The following is a 17,244-nucleotide window of genomic DNA, read 5'->3' on the forward strand; positions in this document are numbered from 1 at the left end:
ATGTGACCCAACAGCAATTTTTGTACACAGCTAAATAATGTGTTGTCAATGTGACGCAAGACCCAACAAGTCAGATGATATTCGTATGCAGATAGTTATCTATACTTAAGACTAGACGCTTTAATAACCCATGTATTTATAAATATTTCTATATATTTATAAAAAAAATATAATAAAATACTGACGTTACGCAAAATTGTATGACTATGCATGTTGATGTTGTACAGTCATACTTGGAAAAAAATTACAATATATTCACATTTTGTGATTATGACTGTGGTGGACAAAAAGAAAAACAGGAAAACAGTGTATTCAAGATTATTTTTTAATATTATTAATATGTATACTTTAGGCTTTAGAAATATAACTATTCATGACAAAACTTCCCACGGGGAAATGGTAAGTTTGCCCTCCCCGTCAACAAATCAGTTAATTACAGTATACACAGTATGATACAGAGCACATTTCAATCTGAACACAATATTAAAATAAATGCTCAATAGACTTAAGATTTTTTTTCTCTACTGTATTAGCCATCTGTGAGTTGTGAGCACAGCACAAAAACATGTAAAGCCATTTTTTCCATCTAATAAACCTATTTACGTAAGTGCAAACTTTACTCTCGTTAAAAAGACTATAATTGCAGCATCCAGTTTTTAGCTTTTTTGGGGGGGTGCAGAGAGGGAATGAGGACTTCAAACAGTCCCCTGCCCTATTTTTTTTTTTTTGTTCCAATAGAGTAGTACAAATACACACAAAAAAAAAAAATCAGTGCAAAAGTTATTAGGTTGGACATTGGGGAAACGTAACGGATGCAACATTCGCTTGATCGTTTAAGAAAGAAAGAAAGAAAAAAAAAAGACAGCTCACTCAATTTTAATAACCCTGAGCAGTCTAAGCTACACTTCTATTTTTATTTTAAAAATACATGATGGAACCATTCACTCGGGATGAGTTGACATGTTTTAACAGAATGTAAAAATGAGTAAAAACGAATAAAGTAGAGCAAAACTCCACATTGCACCTTTATCCCTTGATGGGATCTTCCTCTATAAGGCAGGGATAGGCAACCTTTTTCCTATGCTTAAAAAAATACATTTGCGGTTAAATTATTTTTATTTATTTATTTTTTTTATTGCATGGCAGGCTTGAACAAAGCTCAGGAGGGCCCAGGGACCCCAGGTTGCCCACCCCTGCTCGAAAGCAGTGATTCCCAACCACTGAGAAACTTGACTTCTCTCTCTTTCTTTCTTTTTTCCCCAGTATAGTGCTGTGAAAGTGTTTGCCCTCTTCTCAAATTCTAACTTTACATAGTTTCCCCTAAACATAATATGCAGTTTTTGAATGATGATTTATTTATTAATTATTATTATTATTATTATTATTTTTGGGGGGGACTATGTGGAAAAAGTACTTGCACCTTTTGTTAATTCATGAAAAAACTGTGGCTAGCTGAGTGAAAATGTGAGTTCATTACCCTCAAATGGAGAAACATAGAAAAATCGCCAACGTTCCCACAAGTAACCAGCCCACAGGACGTCACTAAGGAACCTAAAACAACATCTCAACAACTGCAGGCCTCCCTCGCCTCAGGTAAACAATGAGAGACTGGGCAAAAATGACAGCATTAAAAAAAAAATCCCTGCTGACCAAATGGGAAGTGTGCATCTTGTTGCATCTAGTGTAAATGTTAGACAGCATTTCAGGAAGAAAAATCATACCTTCAGTCAAACTTGGTAGGAGTGTCTGGGGGATGCACTACTACTTCACGACCTGCTGTGGTTGATGGAATCATTAATTTTCCTCTTTGCCAGAAAATCTTGGGGGAGAATGTTTGGCCATCAGGTCGTGACCTCACGTAAAAGGGCACTGCAGGACTATAATCCAAAACAAAGCATTCCAGTGTTGTTAGGCAAGTACTTTTTCACTTTTACTACTTTTGTACTTTTTTTTTTTTTTGTTCTCAACTAACAAAAATCACAATTTAGAAACTGAATTTTACGTTTACTTGCGTTACGGCTCATATTTACATTTGATCTTAAAGTGGGGAAAATATGCAAAAATAAAATATTTAAGAAGGGGGCAAATAGTGTTGATGGCACATTCTATACTTTGTGACAGGTGATGTGTTTGCATTGTGACATTTTTCCAATCTAAAATAGGCACCTTGGCGCAATAACGGTTGGGAAACACTGCTCTTAAGTGAGTATGACATAGAAAAGGTGAGAATGGAATCCAAAAATAAAGTTGAAAAAGGAAAACTTGCAACACTCGCAGAGGAAGTGAAGAGCAGCATCAGACTGTGGCTTGCGTGTTTTTATTTCTTTTTCTGTTTTTTGTCTTTAGCAGCAGATATATTGTGTTGTGGGCTATACGACTGTTCCACTGGGAGAGCTGGCTTGGTTTTGGGAGGACAATAAACCCTGGAAAAAGGAAAACAAACAAAAAAAGGAGATTTGCATTTGGGAGAAGAGAAGGAAATGGGGAAGAAATTTTAAAAAAAATTATTTCACTAACTGCAGCAAAAGGGGAGGAAAAAAATGCTCATCAGTCACTTCTGGTCACTGGCACTTATATTAAAAGAAGCCATTTTGGAAGCAAAGTGAGTTCAAAGTTCAAGTCTGAATGCTTTAGAACAGTGAAACCGCCATCAATTACAGTGAACGCCCACAAAGTCACAGTTTAGCGTTTGAAAAATTGCCTACTGAGAAATTGTTTTGAGAACCAATCCTTTTCGCTGAAAAAAAAAATGCAATTTAAGTGCCAAAGCAATAAATACAGTTACTGCTTTAACCTAAGCACAATGCTATCTGGTGCATTTTGGTACCAAACTGTTCAATTGAGTTGAAAGCTTACAGTTCAATAAACAGAACAGTAAACATTTTTAAGGTTAGGCATCAATTACTTGCAGATTTCCACTATTCGCGGCATGTTAGATTCCCCAGTGGCGGGATTTACGGTACGCCTCAAAGGACCGATTGTCGGATGTCTCCAAAGATTCCCCTGAGCGATTATCCTGCAGTGTGGGGCCTTGTGAGGAAGTTTTCCAACCTTGATCCAATCCTTTGGTGAGTGGTCAACACCAGTTTTTTGTTTTTAAATTTATATATTTTTTTTTGCACGTCAGACTTGTACTTGTGCATTGAGAACGACATTTTCAATATGAAAAATGAATCGGTTCTTCCTTGGCTCATCCCTGCACCCAGTTTGATGGAAGTACTTTTTTTAAAGGTGTTTTTCTGCACTGCAAACACGCTTAAGATGTGAGCACATGAAGAAGTACATACAAGATTGTTCGGAGCAAAAGAAGCTGAACGTGGGGACTCATGCGCACACTAAAGCAGTGATTCCCAACCACTAAGCCGCAAGGAGTTGCTCAGTATTAGTTAATTAGTCGGAAAGTGATCATTTACTATAAATAATGCATCTTTGTTCATCAATGTATGCCAGCAACATGAGGACATTTTACAATCTGATTCATATTGCAATTGTGGAATGTTAACTAAGCAGCAAAATGCACCTGCTTTCATCCATTTTGCCACTTGCTGTTGATAAAAAAATAAAATAAAATGACATCACACTTGCGCAGGACTGAGGTAACGACGACCAATCACGGCTCCCCGTTTTCTAATTTTGATCACGTGACATTCACAAGCTGAGCTGTGATTTCATTTTTAGTCGACCCCCTGAGATGGATCAAAATAAGTGGACTTTGCTGCTTAATTCATATTCCACAAATGCAATATTAATCACAATGCCGTGTTTAGTGTTGCCACATGGAAGATATTGGGAAGAAAGATTTTGGTAACCATTCATACAACACAGTAATTATGGTCAGCTAAACAGGCCCACATTGTGCAGGTAGTTTGTGAGTAAATTCAGACTCAATCATCATTTGAGTATGCAACGAAGCCCTTCCTAATAAGTTAAGGAGTCTTCATTGTACTTCCAGTGCATTTATATTAATAATAATAATAATAATAAAATAATAACAAAAAAACATCACTAAGCCATTTATTTTTAAGGGTAATGTTAAAATGAGTCTAAAATGTAAGTTTTTGGGATGATAGTTTTTAGTGTATTTGCAGTTTAAACAAGTAATATATAATTCTTTTTTTTCTGTTAATGTGTTAAAAAGGTGTTTGAAGTAGATGGGGGGGGGGGGGGGGGGGTATTTTAAGTTTTATAATTATATGATCTCTATTGCGGATTTTCACCCATCACAAAAAGGCAAACAACTGAAACGTTATCAGGCACTACTGAAATCCTTAATCCTCATACTAATACGCTCATATAGTATCATGAAAAAAGCATTTCATCAGTGTAAACAAGTGTTTCCATAGTGCATGTACTGCATATCCCTCATGGCCCACTTGGTCTGGAATCTGCATATAATTTTTGTGACATTTTTCTCATGTAAAATAAATATGTGCCTGACTCAATAACGGTTGGGAAACACTGCACTAACTGATCATCTCTGGTGATTTTGGCATAGGAGCAGCGAGGGGGCGGTTGTGATATGCGACTCGTATCTGGAAATTGCTACGCGCTCGTCAGTTACAACCCCGGGGTTAAAAAGAACTTACCACTTTGCCCGGCCTGGCCCATGTGCAAATAAATCCCTCCTGACAAGCAGTCACTAAGCAGTCCTCTAAAAATATGAGCACAGTCAGCCTCTCGTGCGCTATCTTTTTGCAAATGAGCGGCTCGAGCAGCGGCACGTCCTCCATGCGTGGACACAGCGGCGTGCCCAGCGTCTTGGCGGTGTCCGCTTTGCTCTTGGCCGGCGCGTTGAGCTTGTCGCTGCTCTTGCTGCTGATGTGGCCCATGCTGTGGTTGCGCTTGTGGTCCTTGTCGTGGTGGCGCTCCTTGCGCTCGTGTAGCGACAGCGTGGCAAACTTGCCGATGGCGAGGGCGCCGTCCGCCATTCCGCCGCCGCTCGGCTTGTTCGTGTTGTTCGTGGTGGTGGTGGCGGTCGTCGCGGTGGTGCCGCAAGTGGTGGAATGGGGCAGGCTGTTGGAACGCGGGAGCGTAGCGACGCCGCCGCTTCCGTTCGACGCCAGTGCGGTGCAGCCCGGCGGCGGCACGGCGGCGTTCATCACGTTGGTGTGCGTCCGCGCCCGCGAAAGCGGCAGGTGCGGGAACAGGATGTCCTCGGTGAGGTCCCAAAGGCACAGCTGCGTGTCCTGGCCCACCGAGCCGAAGCGGTACGTGACGCCGAGGGGCCGGCTCTCGGCCGAGTTGCGCTTGGAGAGGCGCGACTGCGTGCTGTTGGCGCGCTCGCGCGGCTGCCCCGGGAAGTCCTCGTCGCTGCCGCTCAACTCGGGCGGCTCGCTCTCCTCCACGCTGGTGGTGTAGTGGTCGAAGGCCACCACGCTCACCCACGAGCGGTGGCCGTGGCCTCGCGCGATCACCCGGCAGTCCAGGAAGGACCAGACGGTGACCAGGTCGTCCTCGCCGCCCGCCACGATGTACTTGCCGTCGGGGCTCCAGCAGGCGCACAGCAGGCCGCCGAAGTAGCTCTTCATGGTGCCGTGCAGCTCCACGGCGTCGAAGTTGAAGACGCGCAGGAAGCCGTCCTGGCTGGCGCACGCCAGGAACTTGCCGTCCGGCGAGAAGGCAAACTCGTTGAGGGCGCCCTCGCCCACCGTCCACTTGAGCAGGGGGTTGCGCGTGGACTTGCTCTTGCAGGTGTGCACCGAGTAGCTGTCGCCCTGCTTGAGGAGCTGGTAGTGGGGCGCCGCCGTGCCGCACGCGTGCTCCACGTTGTACAGGTACATGTTGCCGCTGGCGTGCGACACCAGGAAGAGGCTCTCCGAGCCCGGCACCCACTTCACGCATGTCACCCGGGACTTGTCTATTAGTCTCTGGTGGGAGGAGAAGTGACACAAGGATAGGACAAAGACATCACTAACCGGTCTTTGTTTTGTTTTCAACTGCAATTCAACACCACGCCGAGGATGTCCTTCACACAATGACAAATCAGTCAAGACAGCCTGGTTGTCAGATGTTTCTAAAGGAGGTGCATCAAACTCATTCTGTCATGGGCAAAATCGTAGTTAACTCATTCACTCCCAGACATTTTCACTGAAGCAACCAGCTGTTTTACTGGATTTTGACTGATGATTGACTGATTTGCAAGGCCCACATAATATTGTGTTCTATTGCTATAAAACATGGAACCTAATAGAATAAATTGGAGACTCATCTTTCATCAGGGGAAAAAAAAAAAAAAGTATATTTGTATCTGTTTCTGTTTTGCAGGATTAGCATTTTAGAATATAGCCAAGTTTCACCAATATTCACATTTCTGGTGAAAACAATCGAAAATAACTTGTTGCAACATTGCCCTACTCTGCTGCCACCTGCTGGCCGTTTTTTTTTTTTTTTGTAATAACTACCATTGTATTAAATCTACATATAATCAGTCTCCTTACCTCCTCATTGAAGAGCTTGCTCGTCTCCTTCTTGATGGGGTCGATGAGCTGCACTTGCCCGGCGGAGAAGCCCACCAGCAGCGACACGCTCTCGGCCGTGGCGGTCAGGTGGTTGAAGTCATGACAGGTGGGCTGCGTTCCCTTGTAGATGCGCTTGTCTATGGGCTTGCTCAGGTCAGCGGCCTGTGAGGACAAAGGGAGGCACACGACGACGACAGCTAGTGTGGTAAGAAACGGCGCGCTCGGCTGATTATTTACACAAGTGGCAGAATGTAAACTTGTACGTGTCAATTACTCGTGACAGGAATTTGGCCTCTGTATTGTTCACTGTACACCAGAGGGCACCATTTTTTTTAACCTGAGAGTGAGAGCTGCTTATTTTACGGGCTACCAGTTGTGTCTTTCCTTGACATTCCGATCATGCTAACTGTGGCATGTGTGGCAGTGTTTTATTGGAGTATGATGACACGCATGGCGCACAACATCTACACTGCATTTTAGGCATCAGCTGACATTCGGGTAGAGTAGCCCACTGGTCAGCCTCAACATGCAACATTTAATAAGAGCCACTGTTTCTGATTAACACCGTTAAGAAGGCTTTTACATTTAACAACGTCTTCCTCACACCGAGGAGCCAGTGAAATATTACGGACACTGGACAGGATGACATAATGCAGGTCCATTCTGGTGCAAACATTCTTTTTTTTAATATATACTCATTCAATCCCAAAAACGTATAAATACGTTTTTTAATACTTTGTCCTGCACTCCCAAAAATGTTTTTATACATTTTGGGGATGGAATGAGTGTTTTTTTTGCGTTAGCGCATACAGAAGGCTTTGATGTAGCTTCTGACCTGAAGAGGTCGGTTAAAGCAATATCATGAGATCCATTCTTTCTGAACATTCATTCCCTTCTTCCATCACACCTGTTTTTTCTGTTTATGCATCCTTACACCCATTCTTCCGCCCCCAAACCTGCTTTTCTGCCTTCCTTCATTCCAGCAAAAACTATGTCATTGTTTTAAATTCTACTTTTGCTGTGAGTTCAATTTCATACATACACTGTCAATTTTGTTTCACAGCACCCACTGACTGCTGTATGCCTTCCGGCCTTTATGTAAGATCATTAATTATATTTAACCATGACCCTCAAGTTCAAAGTTTAACATCGGTATTCTGCGACAGTGGGACGCACACAGTTCTCAGTACTGTTTCAAACTCCACTGTGAACACTATCGTCATTATCCTACGGAAATACTGACTTGGACACTTAGTGTTAGAGATTTCACCATCACCCTACACCGACCCGTTTGTCGATGCATGTGACTGCAGGAACACAAAAAGCTCTCAAGGCTGTTTGAAGCTCTTGACCAACAATGTCCCATAAAAAATATAAACACTTTCAGCGGTCCCGTCGCCATGGGCGGGCCTTGGGGGTCCGTGCCCGCCCTGTCAGTCAGCCGTGCCCGCCCTAGCAAGATGACTCACCAACTATTCGTCCTATCAGTCACGTAAACTTGCGCCTTCTGTTTCAAGTAAAGCATGGCGTGCCAGCCAACCACATACCTCCTTTCAAGTTTGGCTTTGATTGACAACTAAGGCTAGCCAATTACAATCCGGATCACGAGGGCTGGGGTGGGGTGGGGGGGATGACGCGCGCTCTGCAGACGTGCCTTAGCCAAATCTACTTCCGGGTAGATAGTGCGCATTTGCCGGCTGGCGCTGGCATAAAGACTGAGCAGTGCGGCTTTAATGGGAGCCACCAAACGGCAAACCTCGATCCAGGATGACACAGTTGACATCATTGGGAATCCTGAGTCCACTGGTTACGTTTACAAGTGAGTGGCAAACTTTTATTTTAATTAGTCAAGCCACACAGCACGGATGAATTGTAGCAATACACAGTATGCGGTTAACAGACCCAAGCAGTCACACATACACAACAACTAAGGAGCATAAAATAATTTATCACTAAAGCAGTTGCAGTACAATGTGAGTTGAATTCTCTTTTTTTATTGCCGTTTGTTCATGTTGATGACTGTCACTAAGTTCTAATTAAAAAAAAAACAGCACTTTACACATCCTTTTGGATTGATATTCTGCTTAGTTTTTTTTACTGAACCCATATGTTGTTTCTGTATATCATCGACATAACTCAACCTCATTTCTAAATCACTTTAAAACATCAATTGCTGCATACAAAGTGCTGTGCATGGAATAGAAATTAGTCTTTTAGTAGACACAAGTGAAATAAAATAACACAAAATAAAATTAATTAGAGTAAATATAAGTAGATAAGTATGCACGCAAATAAAATTAATACTAAAAAAGAAATCTGTATAAGTATAGAAATAAAATAACACAAAATACAGAAGGCACCATAAAAAAAGTAAAATGATGTGAAGTCTCATGCTGAGTCAAAGATCAAAGAATAGAGATGTCTGGCAAAAATGATTCCATATCGTACAGCCCTATTCCAACATGCAAATGAAGGCAACTGCTAGCCAATTCCAGATAGAAGGGGCTGGGTTGCAGTCATTCATTCGGACATAGTTGTTTATAGAAGTGAAGAGTGGATTTGTTTCAAATGAACTTTTGAGTTGAATAAATGCAAAATGAACTACACATTTTTTTCAGTTTGTCTTTTAGATTTCAGATTTCCGCTTTTAAGTGACAGAAAATATTTCTGAGGACTTTTGCAGTTGTCACAATGCCGCTGTTCAACCTGATGCACATTAGATTTAGGTTGATGAAGTGTGCCCCCCCCCCCCCCCCCCAAAAAAAAAGGTAATGCCCCCCCCCCACAATTTCTTTCTGGTGACGGGTCTGACTTTCAGCATTTACAGTATCAATATTCCCATCATTTTCCTCACCTAAAACACATTCTAGTGGACACATAAATTTAACACAGAACTTCAGAGTACATGAAGCACCTGTATTAAAGGAAGGATTATTGGGCACTTGAGTCATGGAATTAATGACATTTGGACATTTCTATTAAATGACACATTTGGCGACTAACTCCGTTCACTCTAATGATAGCAGTGCTAAGTTGACAGGTGGTAACGGAGCTGTTCCCGACAGCCACAAACTTTTCACAGCTACTTTTAAAACTGTGATAACTAACAAGGAGCTCAATTTTAACACCACTTAAAGTACCAAGTCAAGAAAGGAATTTTGCAATTTAGCCTCTAAGTAGCCGCCGAAGTCAGTCGCACTGCTAACTGGCTTTAGCTGGAAGCTAACTATTCTGCTGGCTCCGTTTGAAAGTCACACGCCCGCCAGAACTGAGCTACGAGGCCGGACTCGAGGCTACGGGCTCGGGCAACGCGAAGCGGCACCGCAGGGGAGCGTGCGTGTCATGGCGCGTTACCTTTCGGACACCTTTGTAGATGTAGAAGTAGAGCTCACGGCCCACATTGAAACAGATCCTGTCTCCGTTGCCCGACTGGTCGTTGACGTTGACGAAGGAGACCTTGACCGGGTTGGAGCCCTGCGAGTTAAAAGGCACTCTGTTGGGACGGCTGTATTCGGAGTGTGTGAGGAGTTTGTAGACGCCTTCCCGGGTGGTAAACTGAGTTTTGATTTCGTTCATCTCCTTCCCTCCTCCCTCCGCCGCCATCTTTGAAATTAACATTCATCCCTTTCCTCCAAGCCGGATCTTACGCACTGGGGAGGGCGGCAGAGTGAAAGGGTTGGAGAGGTGATTTTTTATTTTTTTTTTTTTTGGAGAAGTTACTAAAGGTTTTTTGTTCTTTTGGGTTTGCTAGTTTGCAAAAGTCCAATGTGCTGAATGTAGCTAAATCTTATATACATAAAAGTAAGTTTGAAGGAATTAAAGCGATGCATGCATCAGTAACAAATTAAAGCATTTTAATTTTTGAAACAAAAGGTAATTAAAACCGTAAATGCTTATATTGAATCCAGTGTTTTTGTATACATATACATTGACTGCATATCATTTTTTTTCATCCCCCAAAACCACACTCTGAGGGGTTAATTTTCACAAATTATATATTTTTAAATATTTTTTTTTTAATTATGTATTTATTTATATACTTATTTACAAACCCCAAATAGTCTTCCCTGAAAAACATTCAATATGTTTTCTAGATGAAAAAAACGTGAAGGAAACGGGGAAAATGCCAGAAAAAAATAAGAAAATCTAAAATGTGAAAATATTGGGGGGAAAAAATAATACTTGCGAATATGCAAGGATCAACTGCAGTTTTAAGTCGTAAAATCACCATTGACACTGGATGTCAGACATGTTTAAAGTTGCTTTGACACTGGGTCTTATGCTGCACTAAAAACAACAATATACACTCAAAAACAACACAAAATACACTCAATCAAAAAAATATACAAGATAATAAATGTTTCTGATTCCTTAAAAACACTTTAAATGCGAGAGTTATATGTGATTGGTGGAGAATACGGAAGTGATCGCGAGGTGCCTTCAAACCTTTTTTTTTTCCCACTCATTCATCCATACATACACAATCTCACTTCATGTACCTTCAAACCTCCTGGAATTCATATATGCATTAGTTTTACGTTCAAAATGCATAGTAACTTAATTAATTAATAGCACAGAAACGTTATTTTTCCATTTATTTTAGCTGTACTTAAGACCGGAAACCACGCCTATGATCCTTATTTGGATAATTATTATTAATTAATTATCTAAAAAAAATATAATACAGTCACATCTATTAAAACAAAGATTTATATTATTGGCAATAATGAACTAAACGCGTTTGAAGCAAAGAATGAACGAAATCACCTGGCATATTGCAAAATGCAAACGCACAATTGATAATGAAGTTGTTTTTTTTCTTGACGTCATCTTTTACGACACCTAAGAAAGTACGGCAACGGTGACATTTCCCTATTAAGTGAGTCTCGTGCGCTTAATCCGCCCAAGCATCAGCATGTCTTACAGGCGAAGACGGCCACCTTTAATTCCAGGTAGTAACTTGACGACACCCTGAATATCGTGACTGATTTTTAAATTAAGACCTTAACGTAGGCAGTTTCATCTCACTTTGGCGTTTTTGAAAGTGTGATTTTGCGATTTCTTTTAGATCTCAATGACAGTGGGCAAACAAACAACATGGAGCAGCTCGCCTTCAAATACAAGGTCACACCGCTTATCAGCAATTGAACTGTTTTTAATAAAATCCCACGTGTTCACTTTTTAAAGTAGTGAAACGATGTGCGTGTTTTTAGGAGATGTGCAAAGTGGAAACCAGCACTGATTCAGACTCTGAAATTAGTCCAAGATGGTCAGACACCAGCGCTATGGTACTATAACACACTAAAAGCTGCTCTTGCAATGTAGGAAATATGGTGGTGCCTTGACTTACGAGTCTCATTAATTCCTTGACCACGCTTGAAACGCAAATCAATTATCTCAAATCATCTCTTATGAGTGGGAATGCCATTAAACTACTCGAGCCCCTCAGAAAGCAACTTTTTTTTTTGTAGCATGTTTTTTTTAATTAGAAAAATGGCAAGCTACAGTATTGTACTTTATTAGAATAATTTCAAACATCAAATAGTTTGTGTATAATAATTAAATGGACACTGTTGTTTTATTGTCATCTGCTCGATTGGCCCATAGGGGGCAGTATATAACCACAGGACATTGATTTGATAAAATCACAGTCAGCTGAACTACAATATTGTTTTTCACAGGAGATAAAGAATATTGTCTGAAGAATATTGTCTGTACACTCTTGATTGTGTTCAATAAAGTCACTGTAATATGCACAGCTATGGCGTTTTGCATTGTGTGTATAGACTTTCATAAAACAAAGTTAATGTGGTTTGATTAAATACACAATGTGTAATTAACTGTTTTCAGTTTAAAATTTAAAGTAAACTTCGCATGGCTGTGGCAAACTGCCTGAAATTTGCCCCTTTAAAAAAATAAAAATTGTTCACAAGCTTGCCAAATTGCTACCTGTTGTGAAGTTTGCTGCCACCATAGTATCCTCTTGTAACTCAAGTTTTTTTTTTATTTTTTATCATGACTCAAGGCAGAAAAAAAAAAAAAAAGTTCTATCTTGAAAAACTCATACCACTATATTAAAAACTAATCAGAAATGTGTGGCAGGAATGTGTCAGCAGTGCACCGGAGAGTGGCAGCTTAAGACGGATGTTGCCACGAGCTCACAAAACTGCGGGACCTTTGGTAAGATGAAGCCCCAAAAAAGCAGAGGAATTTGGTGGAAGAGATGATTTACTGATTATGTTTACATCACACTTGTTTGGTAGAATTTTGTGAATTTTTCATATAGTGAAAACTTAAAAGATGAAGACAGTCAAACTGTTTGGTACGTTAAATCTAATTGAAGTAGAAAAATAAACTCATATGAATCCATGATTATTTTTATTATTTTTTTTATCGGCCTCCTAACGCCTGCAAAATGTAAGTTTGTGAGTATCAACAAAAAGTTTTGATCTAAAAATAGACCCTGAAATGGCCTCAAAACAAAATGGCAGACTTTCTGTATTAGTGGATCTTGATAAAACAGTACTATGAATGAATGAATTGTGATGTTTTCTAGGGAAACTGTCTGGCCCTAACAAAGTTTATTGCCGATTGTAGTTTTTGGACCCGTACGACGGGAGCTCGGAGGATTCTGACCAGACCAACATGGATCCCAGCACCCCCAGCTGGCGAACCAGGCAGCAGGGAAAAGGAGGACGAGGTCGCTTCTCACGTCGTACCCGGCAATTCATCCTTCACCCTCCTCCGTCCACTGGCTTTCGACCGCCGGAGAAACCAAGAGAAACGGCGAGCGAGCAGGAGCGCCATCTTCTGGACGTGCATATGAAGTGCGCGGACGACTCCGAGGTTTGGATGTGCGAACTGACGGATGAGCTGACCGGCAGCCAAGCAGCGGCGGCGAGCATGGAAGTGCGCTACCGACTCCACGGTGATGTCCAGATGCCAGAGAGCTCCTTGGAGAGAACGGCCGAGGCGTGTAATCTTCAAATGGTGGTTAAGAGGAAGATGGCTGTGACTGGAGGAGACGGGTTGGAGCATAGAAAGAAGCAGTGTGTGGTCCACATGGAGGAGGAAGAAGAGGGAGGAGGAGAATCTGTATCAGAAGCATGCTAGATTTCGGTCAAGTGACTTTGGAATTGCACTTTGTTTACGGCACTCGTTATAGTTTTTTTTCTTCTTTTTTTTTGTGGCGGTAGTACGCGCGCTGATAAACACTTTAATCGACGTCCACCAAAGATGATGGTAATTGCCTATAAATTCCACAAGGCGGCGGCAAAGCACTTTTTTTTTTTTTCTATCACCCAAGGTGATGGCCTAACTTTTACTTGACCCTCCCCATTCACTTCAACGCACAGTGGTGGCTTGAGATACAAGTTTATTCTTTCCTTGACCACACGCATATTATAAAACACTTGTATCTCAAATCCCTTTGACTACAAATATACTGGTCTGGCCCACTTAAGTTCAAATTGGGCTGACTGTGGCCTACATATTGTATCTGTACAGCTTGGCAGTGACAGTAATAACGTAATTTTATGATGTGAATGCTTACTGTAGATGAGGCTATTTTTGATTAGCCATTAAGCTCTACAACTTTGTTTGTGTTAACCTATGATTCAAACTTAGAATCACAACAAAACCAGCTGGTCGCTCATGAAAATTAGTCGCAGAAGCCCACATATTGTGCAACGTTGCTCATTTTAGTCCAGCAAGCTTTATTCGATGTAAAATACAACATACCTGTTCTTTCATGTAAAACCTCTACATGCTAACAACCTCTTTTCCAAACATGACATACCAACAGACAACTTCCTCTAAACCTTCTCAGACACTTGCAAAAAAAAAAAAGTGCATATATATATATATATTTTACTACTACTACTGGTCCATGAATGAATTAGATCTAACTAAATGTTAGGTTAACAAGCAGCACATACAAGTGATTATATTGTTCAGATTAACTATGAATATTTCTGACATTAATACGACTACTCTGTGCACAGGACTGCCACACCGCGCTCGTAGAAGCTGTGCGGATCCTCCTTGGTGGCGATGTCAAAGTCGACGGTGAAGATGAGGTCGGATCTGGTGAAGTTCAGGTACACTGGCAGCGTTACCTGAGAGAAACAACAGGGTGAGCGTGTATGCGTTTGTGGCAATCTGGGGATGGCACTCTTCCTACCGTGTGTCTCTTTTCGCCATCGCCTTGCTTGATCCAGCGGAGCTGAGTGAGAGGCAGCTCAGTAGAGATGGTCGTGGACAAGGACAACTTGTTGTTGGCGCATGTCGCCCCCTGCAGTTTAAGTCCTATAGCACACAATTTGTGTCAGTGTTCGGAGAAACCCACACAAGCACATTGAGAATGTACAAACTCTACCCATGAAGTTCAGAGCAAAGATTTCTATATGAAAATTAAAGTTGAAACTGTTAATGGCGCGGTCAGACCTTTAATGCCGAAGCTGCACGCGTCCAGTGACGCGCCCTGGGCGTTGGTGACGTTGACTTCCAGACAAAGCTCCTCCAGAGACCAGCTGTTGGCTTGGGCCACATACTGGCGGGTGGCGGTGATGTACGCCTCGGGTACAAACAGGCTCCCCAGGCACACGTGGATGTTCTGGGAAATGGGGAGGGAGAAGAGGAAATTAATTTAGATAGGCAGTGATTCCCTAATTGTGGTTTAAAAGGGGAAGTCAACCCCCCCCAATTTTTTGACGACATGTTCTATGCAGTCCCTTTAGAGTAAATACGATATTCTGATTAATATTGTGTTAGTGGAATATGAGTTCAGCAATCAAATCTAGCAGTTATCAATATCAGAAGGCAGCAATCTTGCTGTCAAGTGAAAATTACACCACAGTTGCTCAGGTAGCAACCAATCACAGCGCAGCTTCAGAAAGCAGGTGAGCTGTGATCGGTCGTTGCTTGAGCCCTGACCAACTGTGATGTCATCTTCAGTCAACAACAAGTGGCAAAATGGCCACCCCCCGAGATGGATAAAACTGTCTGGATTACGCTTCAAAACTCATATTCCACAAATGTAATATTAATAAGTGTCATGTTTAGACTCGTGAGGTCACATATAACAAGAAATGTTTAAGGTTGACTTCAATATAACAGTACATCTTTAATATAAAAAACTTTCAAGTTGGTGCATTAATAAGTCAATGATGCGGTTTTACCTTCAATTCTTTAGCGCCACCGCTAGCAGCTCCTTGTGAGATCTGCTGCAGCTGTTTGATGCGCTCGCTGAAATCGGCCACCCACTGGATGACGGTCATGGAGATGGGCACGGTGTAGCGACACCAGCTGCGAGGGAGGATGCCTGAAACGCGTAAAGGAATGGAATGAGGATCATGACCACTTAAGCATTTTATTACACTTTTGTCAAGGGTTTGACTTTTTACTAACAGGATAATTAAAGATTGGGGTACTTGCAGTTTTCCCACTATTTTAGTGGAAACAAAAATACGGCTTATACCTTTCACCAGGTCGCTAATAAGAGTGCGCAGGTAGTTGGTCTGCTTCTTCTTGCCCTGACACACTTGCACCACATCCGACAGATCCTGACGGACCTCCTGCAGCATCTTGCCGCCCATCTTCACCTCACGCTCAAAGAAGCGGAACAGCGGGTCCTAGCGGTATTTGAACAGAGACAAGTTACGGAAAGAGCTTCAAGGCTAATTCGTTGGCGAGTTTTACCTTGCTGGCTCATGAGCGACGAATTATTGAAATGAAGAGCAGCCTTCACTGCTCTTGCATTGGGCTCGTTACCTTGATGTTCTCCACCGTTCGTTTGAGGGGATTGACGGTTTGAGGCATGAGCTGCAGCCAGTTGCCGGCGGTGGTGTGCAGCGTCCTCATCCAGGCCGGCTGGGCGTCGGCGGTGGACGACGTGCGCTCCTTCTTCTCTGTCTCGTAGGCGAGGTCATCCTCATCCTCCAACATCTGCATTTTCAGCATCTTACCCATCATGTCAGTGCCTGTGCAGCCCGGCGAGGAAAGGGAGGGGTGGATATAGTGAGCGGGGAAGGGAGGGAGACAGAGCCATGGTGGGAGGAGAAATTAATAAGTGGAACACAAAACAGGTCTCCACGATGGCTCAGGGGTTGCTTCATTACAAAAACAAACAAAGTAGGACAACATGACGAGGCTTCAGGCAATACATCAATTACATGTAACATTGAAAAAGAGGCCCAAACTGATTTTTCCATTTACTGTGATTTAAGACGGACACAAAATACCGTACATGCTCATATAGCATTCATAAAAAGACAATTGTTGGGTGCATCATACTGTTTGTCAAAAAATATCGCACTTTTAAACTCAATTACAAACGTCTCAGTGAATTGACGCCATCATCAAATTAACTGCTGGCAGTTTGCTAACCAGATCCGCTTAAGTGTGGAGTCTTACCATGAATGGCAAGTTGCCAACAAAATAGTCATGCCAAGTTGGCATTCACCGGACATAATGTACCGAGAAAATACTACACTGTTGCAAAAAATAAAAATATTTCTCATGGCTTGTGGATTTGTTTTTCAAAGTTTTTTTTATTTTTATTTTTTAACTTAAAATGCCATCAAGGTTCTCAGTGCCCCTAATAGACACCCAACCCCCATGTAGCAAAGTGAGAATATACGGTATTGATAATGTCAGGTATTTCAAAAAAAAAAAAAAGGGGTGGGGGTGAGGGTAGGGAAGTATGGATGGCCATATTTAAATTCAGCAGTCATTTTACTATTAGGTACACCAGTTTAATTTATTTACCACAATTAGGCACGTCCAA

At 42.0% G+C, this 17,244-nt stretch overlaps 3 protein-coding genes across 7 annotated transcripts in view; 1 reads left to right on the forward strand and 2 right to left on the reverse strand.

The window, feature by feature from the left end:
• Positions 1-309: 309 nt before the first annotated feature.
• Positions 310-10,105, reverse strand: wdr20a (WD repeat domain 20a). 2 transcript variants are annotated; one of them, XM_077538589.1, is made up of 4 exons: positions 9,813-10,105; positions 6,438-6,620; positions 4,587-5,867; positions 310-1,877 (listed from the first exon to the last, which is right to left on the reverse strand). In XM_077538589.1, the coding sequence occupies exons 1-4, from the start codon at positions 10,074-10,076 to the stop codon at positions 1,842-1,844; spliced, it is 1,764 nt and encodes a 587-aa protein (XP_077394715.1). In that variant the 5' UTR covers positions 10,077-10,105; the 3' UTR covers positions 310-1,841. The 2 variants fall into 2 exon arrangements, with proteins under 2 accessions (XP_077394715.1, XP_077394714.1); XM_077538588.1 differs by having other exon boundaries at positions 310-2,423.
• LOC144031441 (uncharacterized) lies at positions 8,136-16,442 on the forward strand. 3 transcript variants are annotated; one of them, XM_077538595.1, is made up of 5 exons: positions 8,136-8,277; positions 11,527-11,582; positions 11,672-11,746; positions 12,561-12,638; positions 13,056-16,442. In XM_077538595.1, exons 1-5 carry the CDS (start codon positions 8,226-8,228, stop codon positions 13,569-13,571), a joined length of 777 nt encoding a protein of 258 aa, XP_077394721.1. In that variant the 5' UTR covers positions 8,136-8,225; the 3' UTR covers positions 13,572-16,442. The 3 variants fall into 3 exon arrangements, with proteins under 3 accessions (XP_077394721.1, XP_077394722.1, XP_077394723.1); XM_077538596.1 differs by lacking the exon at positions 8,136-8,277 and adding an exon at positions 11,312-11,410; XM_077538597.1 differs by lacking the exons at positions 8,136-8,277; positions 11,672-11,746 and adding an exon at positions 11,312-11,410.
• The window catches only part of dync1h1 (dynein, cytoplasmic 1, heavy chain 1), a 33,382-nt gene continuing 30,291 nt past the window's right edge, over positions 14,154-17,244 (reverse strand). For both annotated transcript variants that reach the window (XM_077538586.1, XM_077538585.1), the window contains exons 72-77: positions 16,230-16,438; positions 15,937-16,090; positions 15,638-15,780; positions 14,904-15,072; positions 14,641-14,765; positions 14,154-14,575 (exon numbers count right to left, since the gene is read on the reverse strand). In XM_077538586.1, the coding sequence (XP_077394712.1) occupies positions 14,447-14,575; positions 14,641-14,765; positions 14,904-15,072; positions 15,638-15,780; positions 15,937-16,090; positions 16,230-16,438 (929 nt within the window). In that variant the 3' untranslated portion in view covers positions 14,154-14,446. The remainder of the gene's footprint in view (positions 14,576-14,640; positions 14,766-14,903; positions 15,073-15,637; positions 15,781-15,936; positions 16,091-16,229; positions 16,439-17,244) is intronic.

This window comes from Festucalex cinctus, chromosome 12 (assembly GCF_051991245.1).
Source record: "Festucalex cinctus isolate MCC-2025b chromosome 12, RoL_Fcin_1.0, whole genome shotgun sequence".
Taxonomy (NCBI): domain Eukaryota; kingdom Metazoa; phylum Chordata; class Actinopteri; order Syngnathiformes; family Syngnathidae; genus Festucalex; species Festucalex cinctus.